The sequence below is a fragment of the Chanodichthys erythropterus genome, chromosome 15, assembly GCF_024489055.1.
Source record: "Chanodichthys erythropterus isolate Z2021 chromosome 15, ASM2448905v1, whole genome shotgun sequence".
Lineage (NCBI taxonomy): Eukaryota > Metazoa > Chordata > Actinopteri > Cypriniformes > Xenocyprididae > Chanodichthys > Chanodichthys erythropterus.
This window is the reverse complement of record NC_090235.1, coordinates 1,261,610-1,287,411: the sequence shown is the minus strand read 5'-3', so window position 1 is coordinate 1,287,411 and position 25,802 is coordinate 1,261,610. Positions and strand designations below refer to the sequence as shown.

At 35.2% G+C, this 25,802-nt stretch overlaps 1 protein-coding gene across 1 annotated transcript; it reads right to left on the bottom strand.

Moving 5' to 3' along the window:
- Positions 1–745: 745 nt before the first annotated feature.
- Positions 746–25,736, bottom strand: hibadha (3-hydroxyisobutyrate dehydrogenase a). Its single transcript, XM_067411497.1, has 8 exons — positions 25,642–25,736; positions 24,752–24,912; positions 24,508–24,617; positions 21,061–21,182; positions 9,760–9,893; positions 7,621–7,697; positions 2,948–3,104; positions 746–1,817 (listed from the first exon to the last, which is right to left on the bottom strand). The coding sequence occupies exons 1-8, from the start codon at positions 25,709–25,711 to the stop codon at positions 1,659–1,661; spliced, it is 990 nt and encodes a 329-aa protein (XP_067267598.1). The 5' UTR covers positions 25,712–25,736; the 3' UTR covers positions 746–1,658.
- Between the last annotated feature and the right edge of the window lie 66 nt (positions 25,737–25,802).

Sequence of the window (25,802 nt, the reverse complement as noted above, 5' to 3'; positions counted from 1 at the left end):
GTCTACAGACACAAACAGCACTGCCGAAATAATAAAAACACAAGAACGAAAGACCAAAAACACCATTAAAGAAAGAGCCCACGGGTGATGCCTTGTTTTGTTGGCTTTTTGATTGTGATGTTGGAAATAAGGGCATCATTTGTAGAGCATGAGTGCATGTGAGCACGTGGGCAGAACAATGGAAAAGTCAGGCAAGCCGCAGACTTCGGAGGACCAACATCAGGACAGGAAGTCAGAGGGCAGTGAGGGGACTAATTCATTTGTACTGTTACTTCAAACATTACTTCACCTTTTGTAAACATCATAAGCTATAAACAGTCATAATTCTTACATGTACACCCGTAAATCTTTGATTTTCTCGTTATAGCTAACTTGTGCTATCATCTAAACCTGAAAGTGATGTCAAGTCCCTTGTCCTTACCTAATCGATACACACCCTTCAGTTAAACAGACATCAAAAACAAACGCAGCCTTATTAAATGTTCATATACAGGAGACAGTTATAAATAGCATTATATCAGAGAGACAGCATAAAGGTAATGTTTGAATGTTAAAATACTCTCAGATTAAATTGCAGAGACACCTATAAATAAGCCATTTGTAGGCTGATTTCATCAAAAACCAACCCATAAACACTGCAATGCTATCAAAACTTTGTTCTTTTTATTTGACCATTTCGACCAGCCCAACAAAGCCACATTAGTGCAACCAATAGTGTGAGTTTGGGGCGGGACAATGTGTTTTCCAGACCAATGGCAGAAAAAGTTTAATTCATTATTGTTGAAAATCTGTTTGATGATGCAGATATAATAACCTTCATCTTAAAGAGATGTCAGTTAATAACTCAATTAGCTTCTTTATTGAGGACAAAATATGAAGAACATTTTTGCATAGAGGACATGGGCGAGTGCACAGATGGCATCTGTCTCTTCTTAATGCAAGTCTCAACAGGACCTCTATAAATCAGAGAGAATTAACACTGCTCATTCTCAATACAGCACCTTTACAGATATATATATATATATAAACATATATATACACACACATACACACCAGGGTGGCTTAAAGCCTTTTGTTTAGTGGAAAAGAAATGAGAGAAACGATGGTCAGGCAAAAATATATAAACTATTTGTGTAAAACAGAGGTCAGTTGTAATGTGTAGTGTGCAAACTACAGAAAAAATGAGGGACATCCTACTTTTCTGTAACTTTTTTCACAGTTTAGATTCAGTTTAAGCAAAACTGGCATGGATGAGGTATGTCGGATCCTTAAGCATTTTAGCAGCTTCTGATCAGGACCTAAATCAATTTTGGCTCAAAACTGGGTCGAAGTACAATGAAATGAAAACAAATGATTGTAAACAAATGCAAGGTAAATGTGTGATGTAAGCAAGCTTAGGTATTTGTGTAACAGTTTGAACCGGTCATAAAGAACTAGTTACAAATGGTTCTGCAAAGTTTTAAATGTCAACATCAGGCTACAACCTAACAGAGTTATCAGACTCTCAACGCCACACTCACACTCACATTAGCTTCAACATACAACATCCCTTTCAAAACAGACACACATGCATATCAATACATAACTGGCTTATCATAATGTCCATTTTAACCCACACAGAGTCTGGGTCACATCCACTTGAACCAGATTACACAGACCTACTGTACCCCCTCCTCTCGTAAGAACTGGAAAACGGAGGAAAAGTCTTTGTTAGAATAGCCACCAGCACACATGGCGCGGTAGATCTGGTGTGCCAAAGAACCAAGAGGAACTGGGGTCCGGGTACTGGTCGCGGCGTTCTGAGCAAAACCAAGATCCTGTGAACATAACATTGTTATTTTCGTTTGTAAAAAAAAAAAAAAAAAAAAAAAAAAAAATTATATATATACACACACACTACATTTATACACATATATATAGGGCCTAAAATTAATACTTGCTAAGCGCCAAATACGAGTAAAAATCAGTGTTGGCTGGTATATGAAATGGTGTCAATCGCCAGTTGGCTAGTAACATGTTTAAAAATTGCAACAATGCAATATTGTGAGAACATGAAGGTGAACAAAAGTGAACAACACTCGGGACTGTTAATGGGCCAGCACTGCATCATCACAAAACTGTAAGCCTTGCCAATTTAAATATTCAAGTACAAGAAGACACAAAAGGGAACTCAATTCGTTACTCACGGGCTATGCGGGAAGTTTAATGTGCGTGCACACATCCAAAGCAGCATCTCAGACAGCGTGCAAATACTGAAAAGAGCTCTGTCTCATGTCTTCTTGCACTTGAACGTATTCACACAAAAATTATGTCAAAAAAAATGCCCGTCTCTGCGAGCATCCTAGTAAACATGGTCGGTTATGGCTTGAATGAACTTTAACAGTTGAGAAAGACAAAGCATGTGTACAGTATCAGTATACTGGACCCATGCACCAGGTCTTAAAGTGACAGCAGCCTACTATTTCTCCTACTGTCTGATTTAATTTCAATCAAACAAAAAAGGACAAAGAAAAGAGAAATCTCTCACTGCTCATGACTTAACTTTGTAACTTTAATAAGGATTAATCTATGTTTAATTCATACAGTAAAGACTATCTAGTGTTATTTTACACTTGTTTTTTTTTTCAATGTCACTATCTGAAAAGTACTGTTACTTGTCTTTAATGATGTTTTAAATTTATATTAGTTAGGCTAGTAGTTTTAGCTGTGGTCTATTTATGCTTTATACTTGTATTTTTCATTCTGTTCTGAATTTTGTTAAATGTAAAGTATATGTTATGTATTGATGGAAAATTAAATACATTTAATTTTATAGTTTATATTGTTTTGTAAATGTTTTGTTTCATTAACTGGTATTTTAAAATGGGGAAATACAGTGTATGTATACGTATATATGTATATAGGTATATGTATATATATTAAAAGAAAAAAAAAAGCCTTCACTTACTTTAGCCATTAATGTCGTGCCAAAGCCTCCCTGGTAGTTGTTTGCAGATGGCACTCCTTCCATGACACCTGGGACAGGGTTATATGTGTCACTGGACCAACATCGCCCTGAGCTCATGTTCAGAATCTTCGCCAGCAGCTTTGGATCCAAACCCAGTCTGATCGAAAGAAAGAGAGAGAGAGAGAGAGAGAGAGAGAGAGAGAGAGAGAGAGAGAGAGAGAGAGAGAGAGAGAGAGAAAGGTCAAAGGACAGGGGTCAGACAGACCACTGACCTTTAGGTTCAGGACCAGATCATCCTTAAGTGGAATGTGGGCCTGGATAATACAGTATTGATATTTAACAGGAGCTGCAGTTCATCATTTTCCACTCTCTCGCTTGTTGTCCCCCACACAAATGCAGGGGTAATAAAACTCTGACACAAGCAGCTGTCTTATTAACTCACCCCCACCAATCTGTCCCCCTATAAGAGTAACCGTGGTGATTTCAGTCCTGCATTTAAAGTAGATCTGAGTGAAATGGGCCTTGCTGCTTTACAGATGATTGTGCACCTAAATAACATTGTATAATAAGGAAAGAAACAGACAGACAGCAAATACAACTATGTGTGACATTTCCTAAAGAAAGCAGTTGTCATCATGATAAGTGTGTGGTTGCCAGGGCTTAGTATGTGGTTCCTAGGGCATTGTTAGGTGCTTGTTTACTGGCTATGTCAAAAGAGTTCCCCCTCAAGTCTCTATGATATTAAGAAAAAAGCTGGAAGATTGAGGAAAAATACATGTGCCAAGTTCTTAGATATATTCATGCTCTCTTTGTATTCATGTTTTATTTTTTAACTTTTAAACCATTTAAAATATAGTTTTGATCTAATCACAAATATTATACAAATATTACATACATTATAAATATTATGTTAAAGCCAACAATTAAATATCATGAATAGATTATGAAACACTTTTAAAATTTTTTTTTTTTTTTCTGAATATTTGAATTTTATACAAAAAAAAAATATATAAAACACACACACAGAGTTTTTGGGGAGTCACTCAACATGAACTAACCTTGGCTTGTGACGAAAAGGTCAAATTATATATAGCCTCTATATATAGAGGTTTTCTAAGTAAGTTCTAAGTATTATTCAAATAATAATAATAATAATAATAAGCAGTTAATACATTTTAAAATGTTAGAAATATTTTATTTTCTAAGAAATAATCAAAATATTTTGTCAAATTTTCTTCATCATGCAAGGAACGATGAGGACAGTTGTCTCACAGTTGTCTCACTGTGCCATTTTCGACTTTATACCCCACAAAATAATAAAAATACATTTTAAGACAGTAAAACTACAATAGTACATGAAACTAACTTTTCATGTATTTTTTAATAAAGTAATAGATAGAAAAAAGTAGTATCACAATATTGACCCAAACCTGTCAAACCGCAGACTGTTTACCGAGACAAAAAAATGGGTGGCAGTTGACAAAAGCCATTTTGAAAGAAAAGGATGATGAAGAGAAGAGGGAAAAAAGAGGGAAATCTGCGGATGATGTGTAACTGGGCAAAGAGCTGCCGTCTCTTGCTTTAACAAGAACATAAATATGACCACATCAAGAGCAACTCGACACACACGCGTGTGCGTGCACACTCACGCCGGAGCGGCAGCGGTGGTGAGACAGTAAAGTGCGCTTTTTAGCTTTCTTATGTCTATTAAACTATGATGAGTGTTTAAGGGCAGTTATACAGTAACTCCACCTGTCTCTCATTCAGGGGGCCGCGCCTTCATATACACACTCACACGCACCAAGGCTTTTATAAGTCTATGCAATAATTAAGATACAAGGACACACAGCTGTACATAAAAAGTCTATTTCTTTCCCCTTTCTATTATTCTGTCCGTCCGTCCCACACTGTCTGTTTTTACAGACAGTTTTGGAAATTTTAATCTCAATAATGTGAGTGAGCTATGTTGTCATTTGACAGTTGTTTTGGGGGGTTTTAATGTCTGTAAACAGCCCACTGACTGACCTCGTATCAATCTCCTGTTCTCTCTCTCTTTCCCTTTATGTCTGTGTCTCTCAGTCTCTTGGGGACAACCGGTGACATATGTTCAACATCGTCCCCCTCCTTCCCCCAGCTCACACTCATACACACACACGCTCACACACACATACGTTCTGGGTCAGTGACTGAAAAGGTTACCGCCTCAACTGCAACCTGGCTTCTCTGCTACAACACAAATCACTCTCTCTGCACGAGAAACGAGTGTGCGTGCGTGAAGGGAAAGCGCCTTCACGGTTAAAATGCTAAACGTCACATTGTATGGCACTCATTCTGCTCCTATGGATATTATTACACTTTCAAAAGACACTTGTGAAAATTTGGCAGATGAAACTGAGTGTGAAGTGTGTACAGGTTAATACCATGGCAGCGAGGGAAAGGAAAACAGATGTGAGAGCCTGGTTAAACAGGATGAGTAAATTACAGTTTAAGAATACGGAAAAGAGGAAATAAACTAGAGGCGTTTGATGTTTGATCACTGCATTAGAAAGGGGCCCCATTTTGTTAAAGACTTATGTTTATACACTATGCTTCTTGTTCTCATTTCATCTTCATCAAACCCTGATGCTCTCAAGATTATAAACACATAGTCTTATAAGCAAACACACACAGGCCACAATTTTATTAATGTCTTTAAGAGGCAACAAACGAGTTTATTACCAAATGTCAATTATCTTTTTAAACATCTGTACACAGGCTGTGTGTGTGTGAGGGCGTTTGTGTAGTGGATGAACTTTCAAAGCCTCTCAATTCAGTGTGTATGTGGCGTCATTAAAAATAGGGTTCATTCTCCATTGTAGCTACTGTTCTTAAAGTGTAGACAGCAGCATATGCATGCATAAGTGAAGATAGATGGAGAGAGAACGTGCGAGAGGGGAGATAACGGTCATTTGGGGACACTTCTTTTCCAAACGAAACATCACGCATGACTAGAGACACCCAGTGCTCGTTGAGGAGAAAAAATTAAGTAAAAGGCCTTTTTTCTACAAAGAGGGTACAATTTGGTGTCCCATTACTCTTTTAAAGCATTTGAGGCAAATCACATGTTTTGGGGGGGATTCTGACATAATCCGATTTTAATATTGAACTAATTGCAGTAAACACTTTTCAATTATTGACCCAATTGGGTAATATTTTACAATAAGGTTCCATGTGTTAACATTAATTAGTTGTTAACTAGATTAAGTTAACATGAACTAACAATGAAAAATACTTTTTTAATTAATCTTAGTAATGTTAACTTCAACATTTACTAAGTCATTATTGAAATCAAAAGTTGTATTTTTAAAATGTTATTCAGTGGACCTGAGCTAACTTGAACTAACAATGAACAGCTGTATTTCTATTAACAAATGATATATATATATATATATATATATATTATTTTTTTTACACAAACTCTAGTATTGTAATTTTAGTATTGTAAAATTAAGGTAAAACCAGAAAGAAGAAAAGATACTACATGAAAGGTGGAAAAAATATTAATTTTCAATAGTGAGAGATTAATTATGCCTCCTGTGCATCCCTTTGCTTTCCGGTGGAAAAACAAAATCATAATATCTCAGTCAAACATTCATCATCTTTGCATTCTCTGTGTGCAGTTTGCTGCATGAGATGACAGGCTGTAGTGCAGCATGGGAGATTTATGACAGCCAGGAACCCAAGGCATCTAAATGAGTCTGCATAAGTGCATATGAGTGTGCAGATGCCCATACCCTCCTGATATCCCTAAGAAGAGGGATAACATCACTTGGTGTGTGCTAGATTTTAAGACTGCACTCAAGTGAATATGACTAGATATCTCATATACAAGGGAATCTGTTGAGTCCAACCTATTGAGCTGTATATGCAAGCAACACTGACTACCAATATCTTCTTATATAATTTTACCCTCTTCTTACTATAATACATTTAAAAAAAAAAAAAAAAAAAATCATGTTCTGCACTAGTCAGTACTAATAAAAAGAAAGATATTGCCTACACATTGTTAAAGAATGTATTTTAAATGCAATAAACTGAGAATAAATTCTTTAAGCTTAAAACAATATGCATGGCGATCTGTTACAACAGACAATGGTGCCTGTCATCGGTGTTGTCAAACGTGGCAAACCGAATTTAAATGAAAGCAAATGAGATTTGAGAGCGGATGGCAAGAAGACTTAAAGAAGCCGCAGCACTAAAATTGAGCGATTCAGACAGAGGGTCAAAATAAAAAAAGAAAATATTTCTTTTTTGCGTAAATGTATTTTTTTGTGCATAAAAATGTTACAAACATTATAAGTGAACATCACGGTAAAAGGTTCCTTATTTAAATAAAGGAGTCTTGGCATGACCCCTTTAAATTTCATTCTGTTTCTTATACAAAGCTATCGTGTGGCAGTTTAAAGCAGCTTAAAACTAGAGCAGAGAACTACTACATATGAACTACTTTTACAACTTTTTTCTTATTTTTTTTGAGCTAGACAGCACCCTCCCTCTCTCTCTCTCTCTCTCTCTCTCTCTCTCTCTCTCTCTCTCTCTCTCTCTCTCTCTCTCTCTCTCTCTCTCACACACACACACACACACACACACACACACACACACACACACACACACACACACACAAACATCTTCACCTAATTCCGAGGTTCATGGTCTCTGCTGTACCAATCATGCCAATTGCTAACAGCATGTTGTTGCAGATTTTTGCTGCCTGAAAGAGAAAATTGCAAAACATCAGTTCAGCCACATAAGTCATTTATTTTAAAGGCTTTGTAATAACCTTTGGTCTTTTATTGACATTGCATTAGAAATTTGTTACGCACCAATTAACACATGGGGAGACTAATACTATGTATCTCCACATAGTTTTTTTTTATTGCATTCATTAAACGATAATTATAATATCATATCAAGATACTATGAAAGCTGCAACATCTTTGACATAACACAAATCAACACAAACCATTCGCATTGTCTAACACTCCTAATGGGCAGTGTTGGGGAAAGTTACTTTTAAAAGTAATGCATTACAATATTGCATTACTCCCTAAAAAAGTAACTAATTACAATACTAAGTTAATGGAAAGAAATGTCTTAAGTTAGTTTTACGTTACACCTGGGCTAAACTCACATTTAGTCTAGAACTACAATAGCCATCATATTTACACAGCGCACAAAACGCCTCTGTACCTTACTCCCAATTTCTCTCAACATGGGGACAGGAGTGGTGTCAGTCAATAAAAGTGAAAACAAACTCGCATTAATTATTTGACAAAGTAACTCAGATATTTTGTTGTAAATTTAAAAGTAATGCATCACTTTACCAGTTACTTGAAAAAGTAATCTGATTAGTGATTACGTAACTAACATGTGTTACTTGTAATGCATTACACGCAACACTGCTAATGGATTTACATAAACTTGACACAGGATACAGTAGATGCTGTCATTAATTACTCGCTTTCATGTCATTCCACACCTGTAAGACCTTCGTTCATCTTCGGAACAAAAAAAAAAAAATGTTTTTGACGAAATCCGAGAGGTACAGACAGCAACATAATCAACACTTTCAAGGTCCAGAAAGGTACTGAAGACATCGTTAAAACAGTCAGCGTGACTGCAGTGGTTCAAAACAACGAGAATACTTTTTGTGTGCAAAAACAAAACAAAAATAACTACTTTATTCAACAATATCTTCTCTTCTGTGTCATTCCCTATACGTTGTTTACATTCAGTGCTTCCAGGTTCTACATCAGAACAGCAACTCATTATTGGCCAGCTCCTGCGTCAGCATCACGCGCATGCGTCGTGCTGCTCGCTTGTGCAGTTTTGGCCAATACTGAGCCGCCATTTGGATATAAACACAGAAACCTTCACTGTGCGTACTGCGCCACCCGTGTCAGGATAAAAACATGGAAGATATTGTTGAATAAAGTTTTCATTTTTGTTTTGTTTTTGCGCACAAAAAGCATTCTCGGCGATTCATAAAATTAAGGTTGAACCACTGCGGTCACGTCGACTGTTTTAACGATGTCTTTAGTATCTTTCTGGACCTTGAATGTGTTGATTATATTGCTGTCTATGGACGAGTCATCTACCTCTCGGATTTCATCGAAAATATCTTAATTTGTGTTCCGAAGATGAACGAAGGTCTTACGGGTGTGGAACGACATGAGGGTGAGTAATTAATGACAGGATTTTCATTTTTGCATGAACTAACCCTTTAATCTTAACTGATTGTTTCATTATGTAGTTGCAAAGGGTAGTAAAAATGGACATAAAAATACAGAATATGATATGGATCTCTTGGGAGATAATTCATCCCATTAATAGACAACAGTAAGTATTAAAGGTAGGGTAGGCAATGTACATATATCTTCTGTGGAAGTCCTAAAACAAAAAAATGTTTGTCCAATCATCGCAATCATTTCGGTTTGACACTATCAACGCCGAAATGAATCTGCAGCAGTCAGGTGGTAGCCTATAAGTCAGAGCTCTAACTTGTTTATATTCACTATTATTGTAAAGTTATGTGCTTTGTGACGCTTTGCAGACTCTGCTTTGGCTGCTACCCAACCTTTAATGCCATTTGACATAAAAACACACTGTCTTTGGCAGTTCAGAAGATAGCAAGAAAATGTTTTTTTTTTTTTACTGTGCTTGTTTTTTTGACATGTATGTGACATATTCTTTCAAGTACAGTTGATGTCACCCTCACTGTACTACATTAATTGATTACAGGCTAAAGGACATTGATGTTTGCGTATATTTACCTGTCCACTTCCCACTTGGCCACAGTACACTACTTTTGCTCCCATACAGGTGAGAAGCTCCTGGGCAGCATTATATTCCTCCTCGACTCCACCCACCATGAAGGTGAGTTTAGCCAGACTAGCTGCACCAACACCTGGACAGAACACAGTCATGCTTTTGAAAATCATTACAAAATGAATGCTCAAAATGAAATGCTCAGAATCAATGATTGTCAGTTAATACAGTGCTGTGGTGGTACCATTATGATGATGGCTTCACGATGGTTTTGTCAAGGTACTAAAATAAAATAAACACAATAAATAAATAAATACCCTATTCATATAAAATGGTATTTACATGGTACTCCAAAGTACTTCTAAGAAAATCATGGCACTCATCAACATGCAACAAAAATAGAAAAACAAAAACAAAAACAACAACAACAACAAAAATAGTACTGACATGTTATATGTCCAAAGATTTTTTTTAATGATGTAATCATCATTTACTTTGTACACTTATTATATATATAAAAAAAAAAAAAAAAAAAAAAAAAAAATCAAATGTAACCTGCTAATTTAACTTAAGGAGGTCAGGATTCAGTCAACATTGTGTGTGTTTGTGTGTGTGTGTGTGTTTTGGGGCAGAGGAGGGTATTAATAAGCTGTCTGGCACCAGCGGGACAACATTTGAGTGTTTGCCTTTAAAAGCCGATTGTCCAAATCATCCTTCACAACTCTCTGAGGACAAGGACCCATTGTCCTCCTCCCCACAAACACATACACTTGCGTATGACAGCTGTGCCTAAAGCGACACTCCTCCCCCTAAGTGAACACGCCCCCTGGGGTATGAGTGACAGCTCTAAGGGGTAATTAACTTTACACTTTATCATGTTCAATTAAGCGCCACGCCTTAAGAAGACCAAGCGTGGCCAATCACGTTAAAGCGTGCCATGTTCTACATGGGAGGGGTGCTTTTAATGCTGCTGACATAGATATGTGTGTCCAGGGATTTGCCCGATTAGAATGCAATTAAAGCAATAAAATTGGCCTTTTTTAACACAACAACCTCATCTGCTGCACTAAAATCCCTAAATACACACATAAATAAACACACAAAACAATCCAATTTATTCTAATTTATATCAAACACTGGATACAATGTGATCTGGGAAAAAAGCATGCAGTGCTTTGAGATGAGTGGTCTGGTTGTGTGTGTGTCAACACTAATGAATAGGCTGTTGATACTGAGAAGCTAATAATGTTGAAGTTAATTATTAAAGACCAAGAGAAAAGAGCTGATGCCAGATATATAGAGTGAAATGGAGATAAAGAAAGAGAGTGAGAGAGAAAGGAAAAGAGAGACTTTATGACTTGCCCTGTATTGATTTTTGCCGTACTTATCCGTCATCAATAATTCTCTCATTAGCTCAGCGTGTCTGTCATTTCCCTTACGCTACATAGCATCTCGAAGACTAAATGTGTGGGTACTTGTGTACTTTGTTTATCTATAAACAAGCATTAATATGCAGTTTTACCTTTAAACATTTGCACATTATTGAAATTAAACTGGTTTATCATATAAAATAAAGACATTACATTAGCATATTTACAATGCTAATGATAATAAATGAAAAGTCAATGCAAAAACAATATGCAAATGCAGACAGAGTACAAAAATACAAACATCACACTAAAGGAGGAACGTATTGTAGTTTATTACGTGGCTCTTTGAAATACTTGATTCTGATTGGTCAACTGCAGCATTCTGCTGTCAGTTATTTTTGTATAATTTCCACTAAACTATGTAATTGAAACTATGCATTTGTCTCAGACAATGTTAGTTTCATATTGAGACATTAAGCAACATAGTACAATGTCAATAAAAATCTATATTTATTTTGATGACATTTTTATTGCATTTGTGCATTTATCCAGCCATTTAAAAAGAGGGAAAATAAAGCATAATTAGCTTTGCATTGCAAAATAAACTGTTGAAAATAAACGCTTAAAATGGTAAAATGTGTTAAACTGACTAACTTGGTATTTCCTATTAGTAGCAGTTAGCCAAAATACTCAAACAAGTATTAAGTCAAATCTACATTGGACTTTAAAAGACCAAGTCTACAAAAAACAAACAAAAACAAACAAACAAACAAACAAACAAAAAACACATTAACGTGAACACTGACGGAGATCTACGCAGTTGTTTGTGGTGTTAGGTACCACAAACTCTCTTTTCAGCATCTTAAATGTTCAAAAAAGGCCACTTAATGCTTTAAGTACTTCTTAAATCACCAAAACATTTCATTAGTGGCACAGTTACATTAAATTACATTTGTGGATATGAGCCTCTTTTCCCAGGCAGAGCGAGACGTTGAACTACCTCAATGAAACTGTAGATCTCAGAGCCTTTATTGTGTGCAAATAAAAACCCCATGCAACCTCTTGTCATCTTTCAACAAACTGCTGAAAGTAATAAAGACTCTAAATTACGAAATCATTTCTTTTTCCAGCCCACCCCACCAGACATACATAAACAAACACACTTGTCCTTTTTTCCGATCTATCAGCTAGCCTCCTGAGCTGATCAATAACTTTTTCTTTTTGACTGTAAAAAGACCAGCATTGATTGCAAACAGACAATAGGGATTCGAAAGTGATTGTCTCACTAAATGACTGCGCTGGCAGGGCATTAAAGAGATCTCGAGAGAACATTCTAGGAACCGTTCTTATTGTGTTTCCAATACCAGAAACACTGCTGTAAAAACATTAGGCAAACCTCGATAAAATAGACGCTATATCAGAGGATGTCAATGATTCATTCAGTTTTACGATCAAAGCTATATTTGTCCATATTGGATAATCAGACCTATAAATGCAAACAGTCCTCATGCCACTTAAACTGATACTTTTGAGAAGCCAGTTTAGATTTTCTCATGCTGCACTGTTTAAAATTAAAAATCAATTTAGTAAAAAATTGAAAAGTAAAAAGTATTTTACTCTCCCTCATGTTGTTCCAAAATTATATGACTTTCTTGTGTGGAACACAAAAGAAGATATTTTGAAGAATGTTTCAGCTGTTTTTGTCCATATAATGAAAGCCAATGAGTTCCAAAACAATACTGTAAAATAAATAAATAAATAAAACTGACACAATGGGTTTGGGAAATATAATAAAAATTGGGATTGCTGTGCTAGCTTGTAAGGCTGCACAATTCGGCCCAAAATGTTGTCATTATATATCTCAGTATCATTTGGTGATTATATATTACAATATAATAATTATATTGAATATTATATATATATATATATATATATATATATATATATATATCACCCTCATGTCGTTCCAAACCCGTAAGACTTTAGTTTATCTTTAGAACACAAGATATTTTTAATGAAATCTGATAGATATCTGTCCCTCCATTGACAATCTACGCAACAACCACTTTGATGCTTCAAAACGTTCATAAAGATCGTAAAACTAATCCATATGAATTGAGAGGTTTAGTCCAAATTTTCTGAAGAGACACGATCGCTTTCTGTGATGAACAGATTGAATTTAGGCTTTTATTAACATATAAACATTGATCAGCGAACATAAACAGAAGCTCAACCATAGTGGCTTGACAGGCAAGAACAAGCCTTATTGGTTCTTGTGGAAGCTCAAAAATGCTGTGTAAAACATGAGAATGAACCTCATTGGTACTTTGATATCAAGCAAACATGCTTGAGCTTCCATTTACCTTAACTGATGTGTGAGCTGATGAATGTTTATGTGAATAAAAGCCTAAATTCAATCAGTTCATCATATAAAGTGATTGTGTCTCTTCAGAAAATTTGTACTATAAACCGCTCAATTCATATGGATTACTTTTACAACTTCTTTATGAACTTTTTGAAGCGTCAAAGTGGTAATTGTGTAGACTGTCAGTGAAGAGTCAGATATCTTTCAGATTTTATTAAAAATATCTTTATTTGTGTTCTGAAGATGAATGAAAATCTTATGGGTTTGGAACAACATGAGGGTGAGTAAATGATGACAGAATGTTTGGGTGAACTAACCATTTAAAACAATGCAGCAGCTATTTGCAGTAATTGCAAATAGTGATAGATGCTATTTACACTTAGTGACAATAGCAGCATATTCTTAGTGATATGCTATTTACATTAGGTAAAAATAGCGATAGATTCTGTATATACCATGTAAAAGTGTCAGTTCTTTGCAATAAGAGTAAAAAGTAATTAGACGTTATCTATACTTTATATTGGCAGATACTACTTGCACCGCAGTATTTTTGTACATGAACAGGATGCAATAATATCCATAGAGTGTAAATGATTATATTTTTTAAAATTATTAAATGGATGCTGCCTTATTGGGAGAATAAAAACCCTGCCTACACCTTCCCCTAACCCTACCCAATAAACACTTAATATTATTAGACACTCGTTTGCAGTTTATTTCCACTTTTAGAACATTATTTCATTTTTATTGAAAATAAATGCGAGCTCAGAAAAAGGCGAATTTGAACCCGCTTCGATTGTGTTAAAAGCTAGGTCTGCAAGCCTTACTCTCTACTGCTGCACCACTGAAGAAGTTGAATTCCATGCGTCTTTTTTAAAACTTGAGTGGCCCAACCAGACACTGGTGGGCGGAGCTAGTGTAAATAGCGTTTGCCAACAAGGGACGCTATTTGCACTTAGTGTAAATAGATACTCCGTTAAAACAAAGTCCCTTTCAAGGAAAGTCTGTTCACTAAGCGGCCTTATTTGAAACACCTCCAGGTAGCTATTTCAGCCATCCAAGACTGATCTATTTAAATGGGGAAATCTTGAAATCTCAAAAACTGCTTGCCAAACTCACAATTAAACAACATATTTCAAATCAGCAACAAAGTCTAACATTAACTGTCCCATAAATGTTGTTTCTTTTGCTCAAATAGCATTAAAAAAGCTTATTTTTCAGACTGAAGAAGTCAATGCGCATGTTTAGTCCACAGTGCACGTCACAGGACACTGTTTCTACAGCATCTGGAGCTTCTAACGGCAGCTGGAGTGATGCGATGACTTTACCAATTGGTGATTAGTTTATTTCGAAGGCAGGACTTCTGCCAAATTGCTCGCTGTGCTTTCTCATATTCATAAGTAATATGAGTGCTCTGTCTTTGTATGCATCTATGTATGTATGTATGTATGTATGTGTGTGTGTATGTATGTATTTATGTATGTGTGCGTGTGTGTGTGCGTGTGCGTGTGTGTGTGTGTATATACACAGTACTGTGCAAAAGTCTTAGGCATTTTTTAAAAACATCCTCACTTTACAGCATTTTTACACAAGTGCCTAAAACTCTTCACAGTACTGTATCTTTGCAGGCAGGTTTCTTCAAGCATCTTAAAGACACGGCCACAGTTCTCCTGGATTTAGTTCGTCTCAGTTTCATCTGTTTCTTCACGTAATCACAGACGGATTTGATGATGGTGAGATCAGATAACTGTGTGGAGCACCGGCTGTTGTCAGACTCCTTGTGTATTCAAAAATCGCACTGGATTATTACAATTAATGGCAAAATGAATGTTTGGAAATGTGAACGGATATTTCCTATTGACACACTACAGCAAAAGATATAAATAAATGGCTTAAAACCTTTTTTGGAGGGGTGAAAATACTGACGTGCCTAAGACTTTTGCACAGTACTGTCTGTATGTCTGTATGTCTGTATGTCTGTATGTATGTATGTATGTATGTATATATATATATATATATATATATATAAGTATGTCCAATTTTTCAGCATGCATACAGTTACTCACATAGGACGATACATACTATATAGAATATCAACAGCTTGCTCGCTCTTAATATTATTGTCCAGCTCTAATCTGCTGAACGTGACTAAGGCATGAAGATATTATAAACATTAACATCCTGAATTTCTGTACAAATAACATTGACTTGACGATCTTCTGTTGTGTTTCACAGAAGAAAGAAAGAAAGTCATACACGCAAGAAACTTTTTAGCATTTTTTGGTTTTTGATGCAGTGGGAACACTACTAGCGTAACAGGAACAAACATATTTACTAGCTTCATGTGGCTAAACCTTATAATTACAACCAAGAGGAGATATTTTCTCAGACAAATTAAAGCACCAAGAAAACTTAATACACTTCTTTTGTATATAAAAAAAAACACACACAAGAACTTCACATGGATTAATAGTTTCTATGCCAGCAGCCCTTATGTGGCATACTGACAGGATCACAGAGGCAAAAGAGTTTACAAGCCACCACACAAAAAAGTAAACCTTCACACGGTCACAAGAGAGTCTTGCACATACAGAGTTAGCTATTGGATTATCTTTATCATTCAGATAAGCGGGACTTTAATCACCGTCATCGTCACCCACATCCTCTGCACGCAACCGCTTGGTCCCTTAGAGTGTGGACAACAAGTGAAGAATGATCTGGAATCAATGCTCTACCAGGCCAGGACCTATCAGTGTATCGGCTAAGGATGCTGATTAGCGGCCCTTCACACATTCTCCTCTAATAGTACCATCATCAGCATTTTAAAAATATCTATAATTGAGGACTTAAAAGCTGCTTAATAACACTCATCTTTTACACACACACACACACACACACACACACACACACACACACACACACACACTTCTGTGATCCATAGTGACTGTTTAAAGTGGGAGAGGGGGGTTTTGAATGACAGTTCCTCGACAGGGGGCATAAGTGCATACCAGATGACACCAGAAAATGACAGACAGTTTTTAATTCACTTCTTCGTGTAGCTATCAAAATATACAGACATTAAAAGACTTAAAGTTTTAAAATCATTTGATATTGTATTATCTGACCATTCTTTCCGGCTCAATCAGACTCAACAATATAACACAAACACACACAGAGCTATAAAAGTCCCGGTTAGACAGCTGCTATGGGTCTGTTTCCATCTGGAGTTCAGGACAGACAACGACCACCCCCTTCACACACGTCTCCCAGTCCCTGGCCTTCCCAGCGAGGATCTTGTTATGCTAATTCCTCTGTCACTCACCTATCTATCAGCCAGTCTCTTCCTCCCCCTTCTGCTCCGGCCAACAGAGGGCAGAGATATTAATGAGTGCACTCACAGTGCACAAAAACGGCACGGGGAAAGCTGATCTACATTAGGACATATCTGGAGTCCCACCTCACCAGTGATCTTGGTTCTGGTCAATCTAAAAAAACATTTTTTTTTTTATTGTGAAGGGGCATCTGCTGTCCCATCAGGATAGCAAAGCTACCGTTATGAGTGAGTAATATTAATACTATCAGCTAACAGCATAACCGACTCCATTAACACTGAATGCTATGAAACATGAAAACTCTTATCGGATTCACACATATTTAAAAATAGAAATAAAAAAGAAGATGTGCTACATATGCGGGAACACATGCATAAATAATATACTCGTATAATATTTGTTCTAAGATTCATATATTATATTATATTATATATATATATATATATATATATATATATATATATATATATATATATATATATATATATATATATATATATATATATATAATCTTTCAATAAAAAGCACTGACAATTCTGGAAATTATTTAAAAAAAATATATATTTTTTTAAATTCTATATTTTAGCAGTTTGCCAATTCATTACATAATTAATTCAAAAATCAATTACATTTTTGGCAGTTCCTATTATTATTATTGTTATAATAATAATAATAATAATAATAATAATAATAAAATTAATAATAAGTTCAAATATATATATATATATATATATATATATATATATATATATATATATATATATATATATATATATATATATATATATATATATATATATATACATACACACACACTCCAACTGCCATATATATATATATATATAAAAATAAACACACACACATATACTTTATGTTTTAAATTATTTTTAATATTATAATTCTTTTAACTTATTATAACAATAATAAAAATAATAGGGACTGCCAAAAATTTCTGTAAATAAATAAATAAATATCATCATTAGTTTGTCTGATTAACAGCTTTATTATTTAGAATTTTTAACATAACATCTTTTATTATTTGTAATTTTTATTTATTTACTCATTTTACTACGTATGAAAATTTGAGAAAACTGATGAAAATGATGAAAAAAACACTTAACAGTAAAAACTGGTAGTCTTTTCAAGTCTGTTTGGTCACATGAGGCACTTGACACATTAACACATAAACTTGTAATGCATTTTGAAAGGACCATCTGAAAGCCCGAGATTGTCATTTTCTCCTTTATAAGCCCTGATCTACATATGGGCCTGATGGGTGAAGGCTGTTCCATCGAGACAGCTCATGCATGCAGGCTGTTAGATCAGTGATAATAAATGAGAGGAGAGAAGAAAAGAAAATCATTTCACACGTTCAGTAAAGGCCTAAATTTGAGACAAGGAAAATAAAGGGGAGTTTAACTGTTGAATGAAAATATGGCACCATTAGTGACCACATTAGACAAATATACATTATGAGTTACGTACGTTAGTAAATTATGCCACACTGATTTGAGGTTAAGACACCGTGGGAGCAATGCACAAACACTGCCCTACAAAATGCAAAATAAACAGATTTAACCCAGTCCGACCACACACAAAACTGTGATACAAATGCTCTCTCGCACAGAGAGACAAAGTTTTCCCACGTGAGCTTCATAGTGAGAGTGAGCAACAGTGTGGCCGCAATCTCAGCAAAAACCGAGGAATGTGGGTAATTACTGTTAACTAGCCGAGCACTTGTTAGACGCGGCAATGGCCACACACCCCACGTTTCACAGCGTGTGACGTTAGCCGGGGGTTTGTTGTGGGTCCAATTCTGCAACAGCAGACAGTGAGGTTTGTGCCTTTGAGTTTATGACAAATCTACGCAAAAGAGGACAAAGAGAGAGAAAAAGAAAAAGAGACAGAGTTCGTTCGTCATTTTATGGGTGTATTATTTGAGAAACATAGTCTGATGTGCCAAACCTTAGTGACGCACAGAGAGAGGAACACAAAACCAACAGTATAAAATTATATCAAAAGAAAATCAGCTTTAAAAAATACAACATGATCTCACACACGCATGCAAATTCTACTTTCCACAACAGAGACCTTATGTGAGAGGACAGGCGATGGGAGATTGCTGTGAACGGGCACAATGGCGTCATGATGGCTGGAGTGCCACCTTCTGGACACTCTGTTTATAAGTACTAGTGCAGCTGTGTTTTCTAATGTGGTCTGATAAATATTCCCCATAGACCTGATAAAAGTGTGGAGGTTGATCGGGCCATAAAAACTATTTGTTGTCCCGCACTACTGATACGTATTCATTCTCACTTAAAGTTCAGGTCATAATCTATTGTTTATGTGTACTATGTTTAGATTTTTTGAATACTGAGTGCTTCATACTATTTTTAGTGTTGTATTTTTGATCTGTTAGCACTTTTAATGTGCTCTATAAAATGCTTTTGACAAGACTTTGGCTTTTTTGCCAAATGAAACAGTTCATTTGTATGAATTTCTGTGGGACACAAAAAGAGGATTTTTAAATGATAATCTATGCAATTACAATAATTAGAACTGATTAAAAAAAATGTAAAAAAATATAATAATTTTTGGTCTTTTCTCCACAAAAAGCTATTGTATGGATTCCAAGGATTTGGAATATGGTGCAGGACTTGTACAGACTAATTATTTTTGTCATCTTTGAGCTTGCTTGACCTTATTCACTTTTTTATATGGAAAAGAGTGACTAGAATATTCTTTAAAAAATAACGACAAAAGGCTGAGTAAATATTTTTTTAAAAAATTCTCTTTGGGTGAATTGCTCTGCATCATAATAATTGTTTTATTTTGCAAAAAAAAAAAAAAAAAAAATCTCTGACCATTTGGCTTCCATCCAAAAGGAGGATATAGTCTGAGGAAAATGGCAAATCGTCAGCGCTAAGATGTTAGGGAAGGATTAGATCACAGTCTAGTAGTCCAAGGGCTTGGACACATACACCCATTCACTTTTTTATAGCCTAGTCTACACACAGGCTCTTTAAAATCTTGTCTGCACTACAGACGCCAATCAGTAAACATACATCCACCAAACCTTTAATGCCCGAGGAGTTTCCCCACTCACACAAGTTGTGCATCTTAAACATGTGCTTGTCCAGGGCAGTTTCTCAGCTCTTTATGGCCTTTTATCTACATGAAAGGACCTGGCACTGGGAGAGCCAACATTACGGCTCCATCAAAGTGAAATCTACTGACAGCGCTGTCCTCCATAACGGCTCAGGCCATTAAAGGCCCTGTCACAGAGCCTTCCCAGAGAATCTGCATAATATAACGGGAGTGTGCTTGTGTTTCTGGAAAACTGTAGGTTTCTTCAATTAACTCTACAAAAATTGATTTAGCTACACTGACACTAAAGGCTGGCTCACACTAAAAGATTTTTAAAATCTTATCAGATTTTCAAAAATGTAAGAGTCCACAAAAAAAAAAAAAAAAAAAAAAAAAAAAAAAAAGATTTAACAGTTTTGCTTCTAGTGTGTGTGGAGTGCCATGATGTGACCAGGACAGCGCACCACACGCTAACAGATTCCATTCACAAACAACCAGTCCCGACTGTCTCGCAAAATCTCTTGTGGTCAAACTTGACTTTAGAGTAAACACACATGGCAAGAAGAAATGACAATAAAATTGTTTGGACTGCTTTTTAAAGAAAAATCGTGGAAACATTTTTTGGATGAAGTTGTAGAGACTTCCGTTTTCCGTCAACTCACTTTCTGATTGGGTATAGTTTTGTCCCACTTACAAAGTGCGTGCGCCGCCCCCCCCCCCCAAACTTAAATGGTTGTAATTCAAGAATACTTTGGAGTATAGACATAGGGCTGGTCTTGTTTTAAGGTAAACAATTACAAACCTAAATTCAAACATAAATGACCATGAAAAGTGACTAAAATGATTTTTTTTTTTAAATGACAGAATTCAACTGCAGTTCAACTTCAGTGTTGCTAACTGATCTGAGAGTAGAACATTATCCATAGAAACAAGCATCCACAGGTATAGGAAATTAAAATGAGTAACAAAAATATCCAAAATGACGCCATTGAACAGACAAACCTAGACACATTCAGCAGATCTGTAAACCTATTGACTACAATAAATCCAAAGAACACAGTTCAATCATTAAACAACACGTAACACTGTAATCACTGTCATATAAAATATTACGTTGATGGTAATAAGAGGTTGTTTTTAGGTTGGTCATACCTCCTGACACCGGAGCATCCATGAAAACTGCACCCATCTTCTCAGCAGCAACAGCCATCTCCTTTGACACTTCTGGGTCAATGGTGCTGGAGTCAATGAGCAGGGTGCCTTTTTTTACTTTCCTGAAGAGGACAAAAATCAAGAAAAAGAAGGCTAAATATCATTGGAAAGACAAGAAGTTTAGGATTATTTAATGGTGCCGAAGAACATGTTTGTAAAGGTGCCCTCGAATGAAAAATTGAATTTATCTTGGCATAGTCAAAAAAAAAAAAAAAAAAAAAAAAAAAGAGTTCAGTACATGGAAATGACATGTGAGTCTCAAACTCCATTGTTTCCTCCTTCTTATATAAATCTCATTTGTTTAAAAGACCTCAGAAGAACAGGCGAATCTCAACATAACACCGACTGTTACGTAACAGTCGGGGTGTACGCCCCCAATATTTGCATATGCCAGCCCACGTTCCCAACATTATAAAAAAAGGCATTAGACAAGGGCAGCCAGTAACGTATGGATCTGTGCACAATATTTAAAGTGTTTAAAAATGAAAATAGCGACGACTCTTGTCTCCGTGAATACAGTAAGAAACAATGGTAACTTTAACCACATTTAACACTACATTAGCAACATGCTAACGAAACATTCATAAAGACAATTTACAAATATCACTAAAAATATCATGATATCATGGATAACGTCAGTTATTATTGCTCCATCTGCCATTTTTCGCTATTGTTCTTGCTTGCTTACCTAATCTGATGATTCAGCTGTGCAGCTCCAGACGTTAATACTGGGAAAACTATTGGTTTCAATGGAGCTACGATCAACTTAAGCTTACGATGCTTTTGGGAAACGCTGCCCAGGCTGATTTATCAGATGATATTTGGCTATTTTTATATTTTTCACAGGCCAGTAACTGTGTCTGAGTGGGCATTCCAACTGATGTCAGAGCTAAACATTTACTTGTCAATATATAATAAACAAATATTTTGAATAAATACTGTGCAAAATGAATTAATCTCTTTTGCTGTCAGTAAGATTTTTTAATGTTTTTTCATTTTTATGCTCTTCAAGGCTGCATTTATTTGATCAAACATATGGTAAAAACAGTAATATTGTGAAATGTTATTACAATTTGAAATAACTGTTTTTACATTAACATGTAAGTTTAAAATGTAATTTATTCCTGTGATTTCAGCATCATTACTTTAGTCTTTTGCATCACATGAGCCTTCAGAAATCATTCTAATATGCTGATTTGCTGCTAAAGAAACATTTCTTATTATTATCAATGTTGAAAACAGTTGTGCTGCTTAATATTTATGTGGAATGATACTTGCAATACATTTTTAGGGTTCTTCGATGAAAAGAATTAAGGTTCAAAAGAATAGCATTTATTTCAAATAGAAATGTTATAAATGTCAGCATGCTTGCTATATAAAAGTATATATATAAAAAAACTGTATTGACCCCAAACTTTTAACGGTACCAGCATTATATTAGCCATCAGCCATTAAAAAATGCAAACATAAACTACTACTTTAAACGTCTATAAACGACTACTCCAATAATGTAACATATAATGTTACTTTAGTACTGCATTTTGCATGCCTCCGCTCCAAGCACATATTCTACATTAAGACTAGACAGACCAGATTTTCCCAGATTTAACCCTTGTGCATCAAAAAAAAAAGAAGTTAAATTTTTCTAAGTCCAAAAACTATCATAAAAATATGATTTATTAATATTTTTTTCCACTTTCACTGATGTCATTTTTTTTTAACCAGCATCTGTTCTATCCATAGATACCAAACATTCATTAATTTTAACCCTTTAAATGCTGGTTTGTTTACATAATGCCATAGGTGTTTTTTTTATGCAAAAATTAAAAATAGTAGTTTATTTTCTTAAACTAAATGCTAAGTAGAATTTTTTTTTTTTTTTTTTTTTTTTTGCTTATTAGATTCTTGGGTGTGTCAATGAAGAACAACAACATTAATTTTGAGGCATTTATATTTTTTATATAGTGTCAGATTATTTACAAAAACGAACACTTAGGACTATAATGAACAAAAATGTCCATGCCAAAAAACTGTCATAGAAATATTATATATTAATATTTTTTTCCACTTTCACTGACTGTTTTTTTTTAATCAGCATCTCTTCTATTCATAATCACTAAACATTCATTCATTTTCAGAAATTTAATGCTTTACAAATCGGTTTCTTTACATCCTCGGCTTCTAATGCATCTGTGTGCTCACTGTCAGTGGGCAACACTAGCTTCAGAGCTTCCTCTGCTGAGTAACGTCTCTTCATCTTGCAAACAATGAAATGATCAACCCCTCAAGCACCACATATTTATAGGTTTGGCTGTGAGGACACCTGTGTGAACTCAAACTTTGTATAAAATCTACCAGACTAAACAATCAGTATTTTCTTGTGGTGAAAACTAAAACAATGTGTTTAGGGGCTTCTGAACTTCTACTTCAAATTCAAGTGTACCTTTTATCTCAGTACAAAAACAATAACAAGTGAAAAGGTGCAATCAAGGGTTAAGATGCGTGTTTGGTAGAAAAAGAAAAACCTCAAAGCTCATTAACCTTCTTTGACCTTTTTCATAGTTTTCACATGGCCCTATGACCCTGCCAAGGGTGTGACTCATGGAGTGGGATTTTTGATTGCCAGTACAATACAATTTCTTTCAAACTAATTACACTTTAAATTTTCAGTAAACACATGCAAACTACACTCTGACATCCTTACCAACAATTATAGCTGCATTATTTTTCAAATTGACTCTATAATATGCATAAGCAGAAAACACAAATAAAGCGAGTATTTCTTTTATATGCCAAATTTGAAAATATGGCACAATCTATTAAAAAATGGTAAAAATGTAAAATTTTAAGCCTTGCCGATAGAATGAATGCCTAATTGCAAATATTGTATCATTTTATAGTCAAATGGCCCTGGGTTAAAAATTGCAGTTTTAATGGGTTTCAAAATTGAAATTGTCATTTTTTGTACGGAGGGTAAAATTTATTTTTTTGAAGGAAATGAGGGTAAAATATTAAAATTCCAAAAAAAATATACACCTGAGCCAAAATTCATGTAGTTGGCATTAACAAAGGCACACTTATAACAAAAAAACCCTGAAATGGACAAAAATGTCCATAAGGTTGCACAAGGGTTAAGGTAGATTTAAAAGAATTAGCTACTAAATTAAGCCTAGACTTGTACTAATCATACCGTCAGTGGAAACTCGTTATTCTTGGACTAATCTTAAACATTATAAATGATCCAGACAAGTGCTGTGCAGATTCCTATATACAACTAAAATTAATTTTGGTAATGTAGGAATTCAGCACTTTCTTCAATCTGTTAAAAGTAAGCAAGTATGGATTTAAGAGAAAACACTACTGACAGTTTATTCTGAGAGGACATACTTAAGGATGCCATTGGGACCTTTGTAAACCTCAATGACATTGGGGCTGGATGGTAGCATGGTGATGATGCGGTCAGCTTTATCAGCCACTTCAGCGGGGGAATCCAGGATCTGAGAGGAAAAGCAGGGCAATTATTTCTATAGGCTCATACACTTTTCTGTACAGTCTAGACATAAAGCAAACAATGGGATAATGGTGATTTATTTTGTTTTGAGTGCATTGTGTGAGAAACAGACACTTATACCTGCGCTCCTGAATCCTGAAGCTCTTTGCAAGACTCTGGGAAGACATCAGTAGCAATGACAGGATATCCATGCTTCAGTAAGTTTCTAGCCATAGGTGTTCCCATGTTACCCAGTCCAATAAAACCCACTGGGGTCTTGGAGGCCATTGACCTACAGGACACTGAAAAGCAACCAACAGTCAGAAATCTAAAAATAAAATCTTTTCTACTTAAACTGAAAGCTATAATAGTCAAAGAGTGCACCAACAAAGACAACAGAAGATGTTTTTAACATATATAGGTCTATAAATCAGTAATTATGTGAGAGCAATCCTCTAAAAATCAATGTAACGTCATGTCATGTCAGTATAACAGGGGTCTAATCAATCAAATTCATGGAATATCACATTGAGCACCATTAAAGAAGTCTTTGCAAGATATGCAATTCATTTAACCATCAATATCAATATATTTTAAAGACCTTCAAAACCTTACAGATCCAGATGTTTGGAGGAAAACTCAAAATAAACATATTTATTATGACACAAAAGCTTAAGTCCATTATCTGAATTTAGTGAGAAGGGTGACAAATGTCTTTAATTTCATAAGACAATTTATAACACTTAATTGTTTATAGTTTACAGTTGAGCACCCAAACCCCAAGCTACGTTGCACAACTTACATTTCTGATGCTTAAAAAGCAAACAGTGACTTGCTTATTTGTGTACAATGTCTGTTCATATATTTTGACATAAATGTCCAAATATATTTAAAATATGTTCACATATTTTGCAGACTGACAAACAAATCAGATGAATAATGTAAATTTCCAAACCGCTCCTTGCAATAACATTAGCGGTGCTATAATCTCTTTGGACTGTCAATTAAAAATTAATGCAGAAAGAACATACCGAATGAGATCTCCACATGTTTATTGCTTCTTTTACAAAAATTCCGACACCCTCTAAACAAAGCGGCCATGCTTATTTCTCTTGACCTCAGTACCTCATTGACAGTGAACGGAGTCAGGAACTCAGGGGGCGGGCTCTATGATTGACAGCACTATTCCTCC

Bases quoted from the DNA above. Each gene is read 5' to 3' on its own strand.
- hibadha (XM_067411497.1), bottom strand. From the start codon at position 25,711: ATGGCCGCTTTGTTTAGAGGGTGTCGGAATTTTTGTAAAAGAAGCAAT. The intron at 7,698-9,759 runs GTAAATATACGC...TTTCTCTTTCAG, and splicing joins GCCAAGTGGGAAGTGGACAG to GCAGCAAAAATCTGCAACAA. The intron at 1,818-2,947 runs GTAAGTGAAGGC...TTATGTTCACAG, and splicing joins GCACGACATTAATGGCTAAA to GATCTTGGTTTTGCTCAGAA.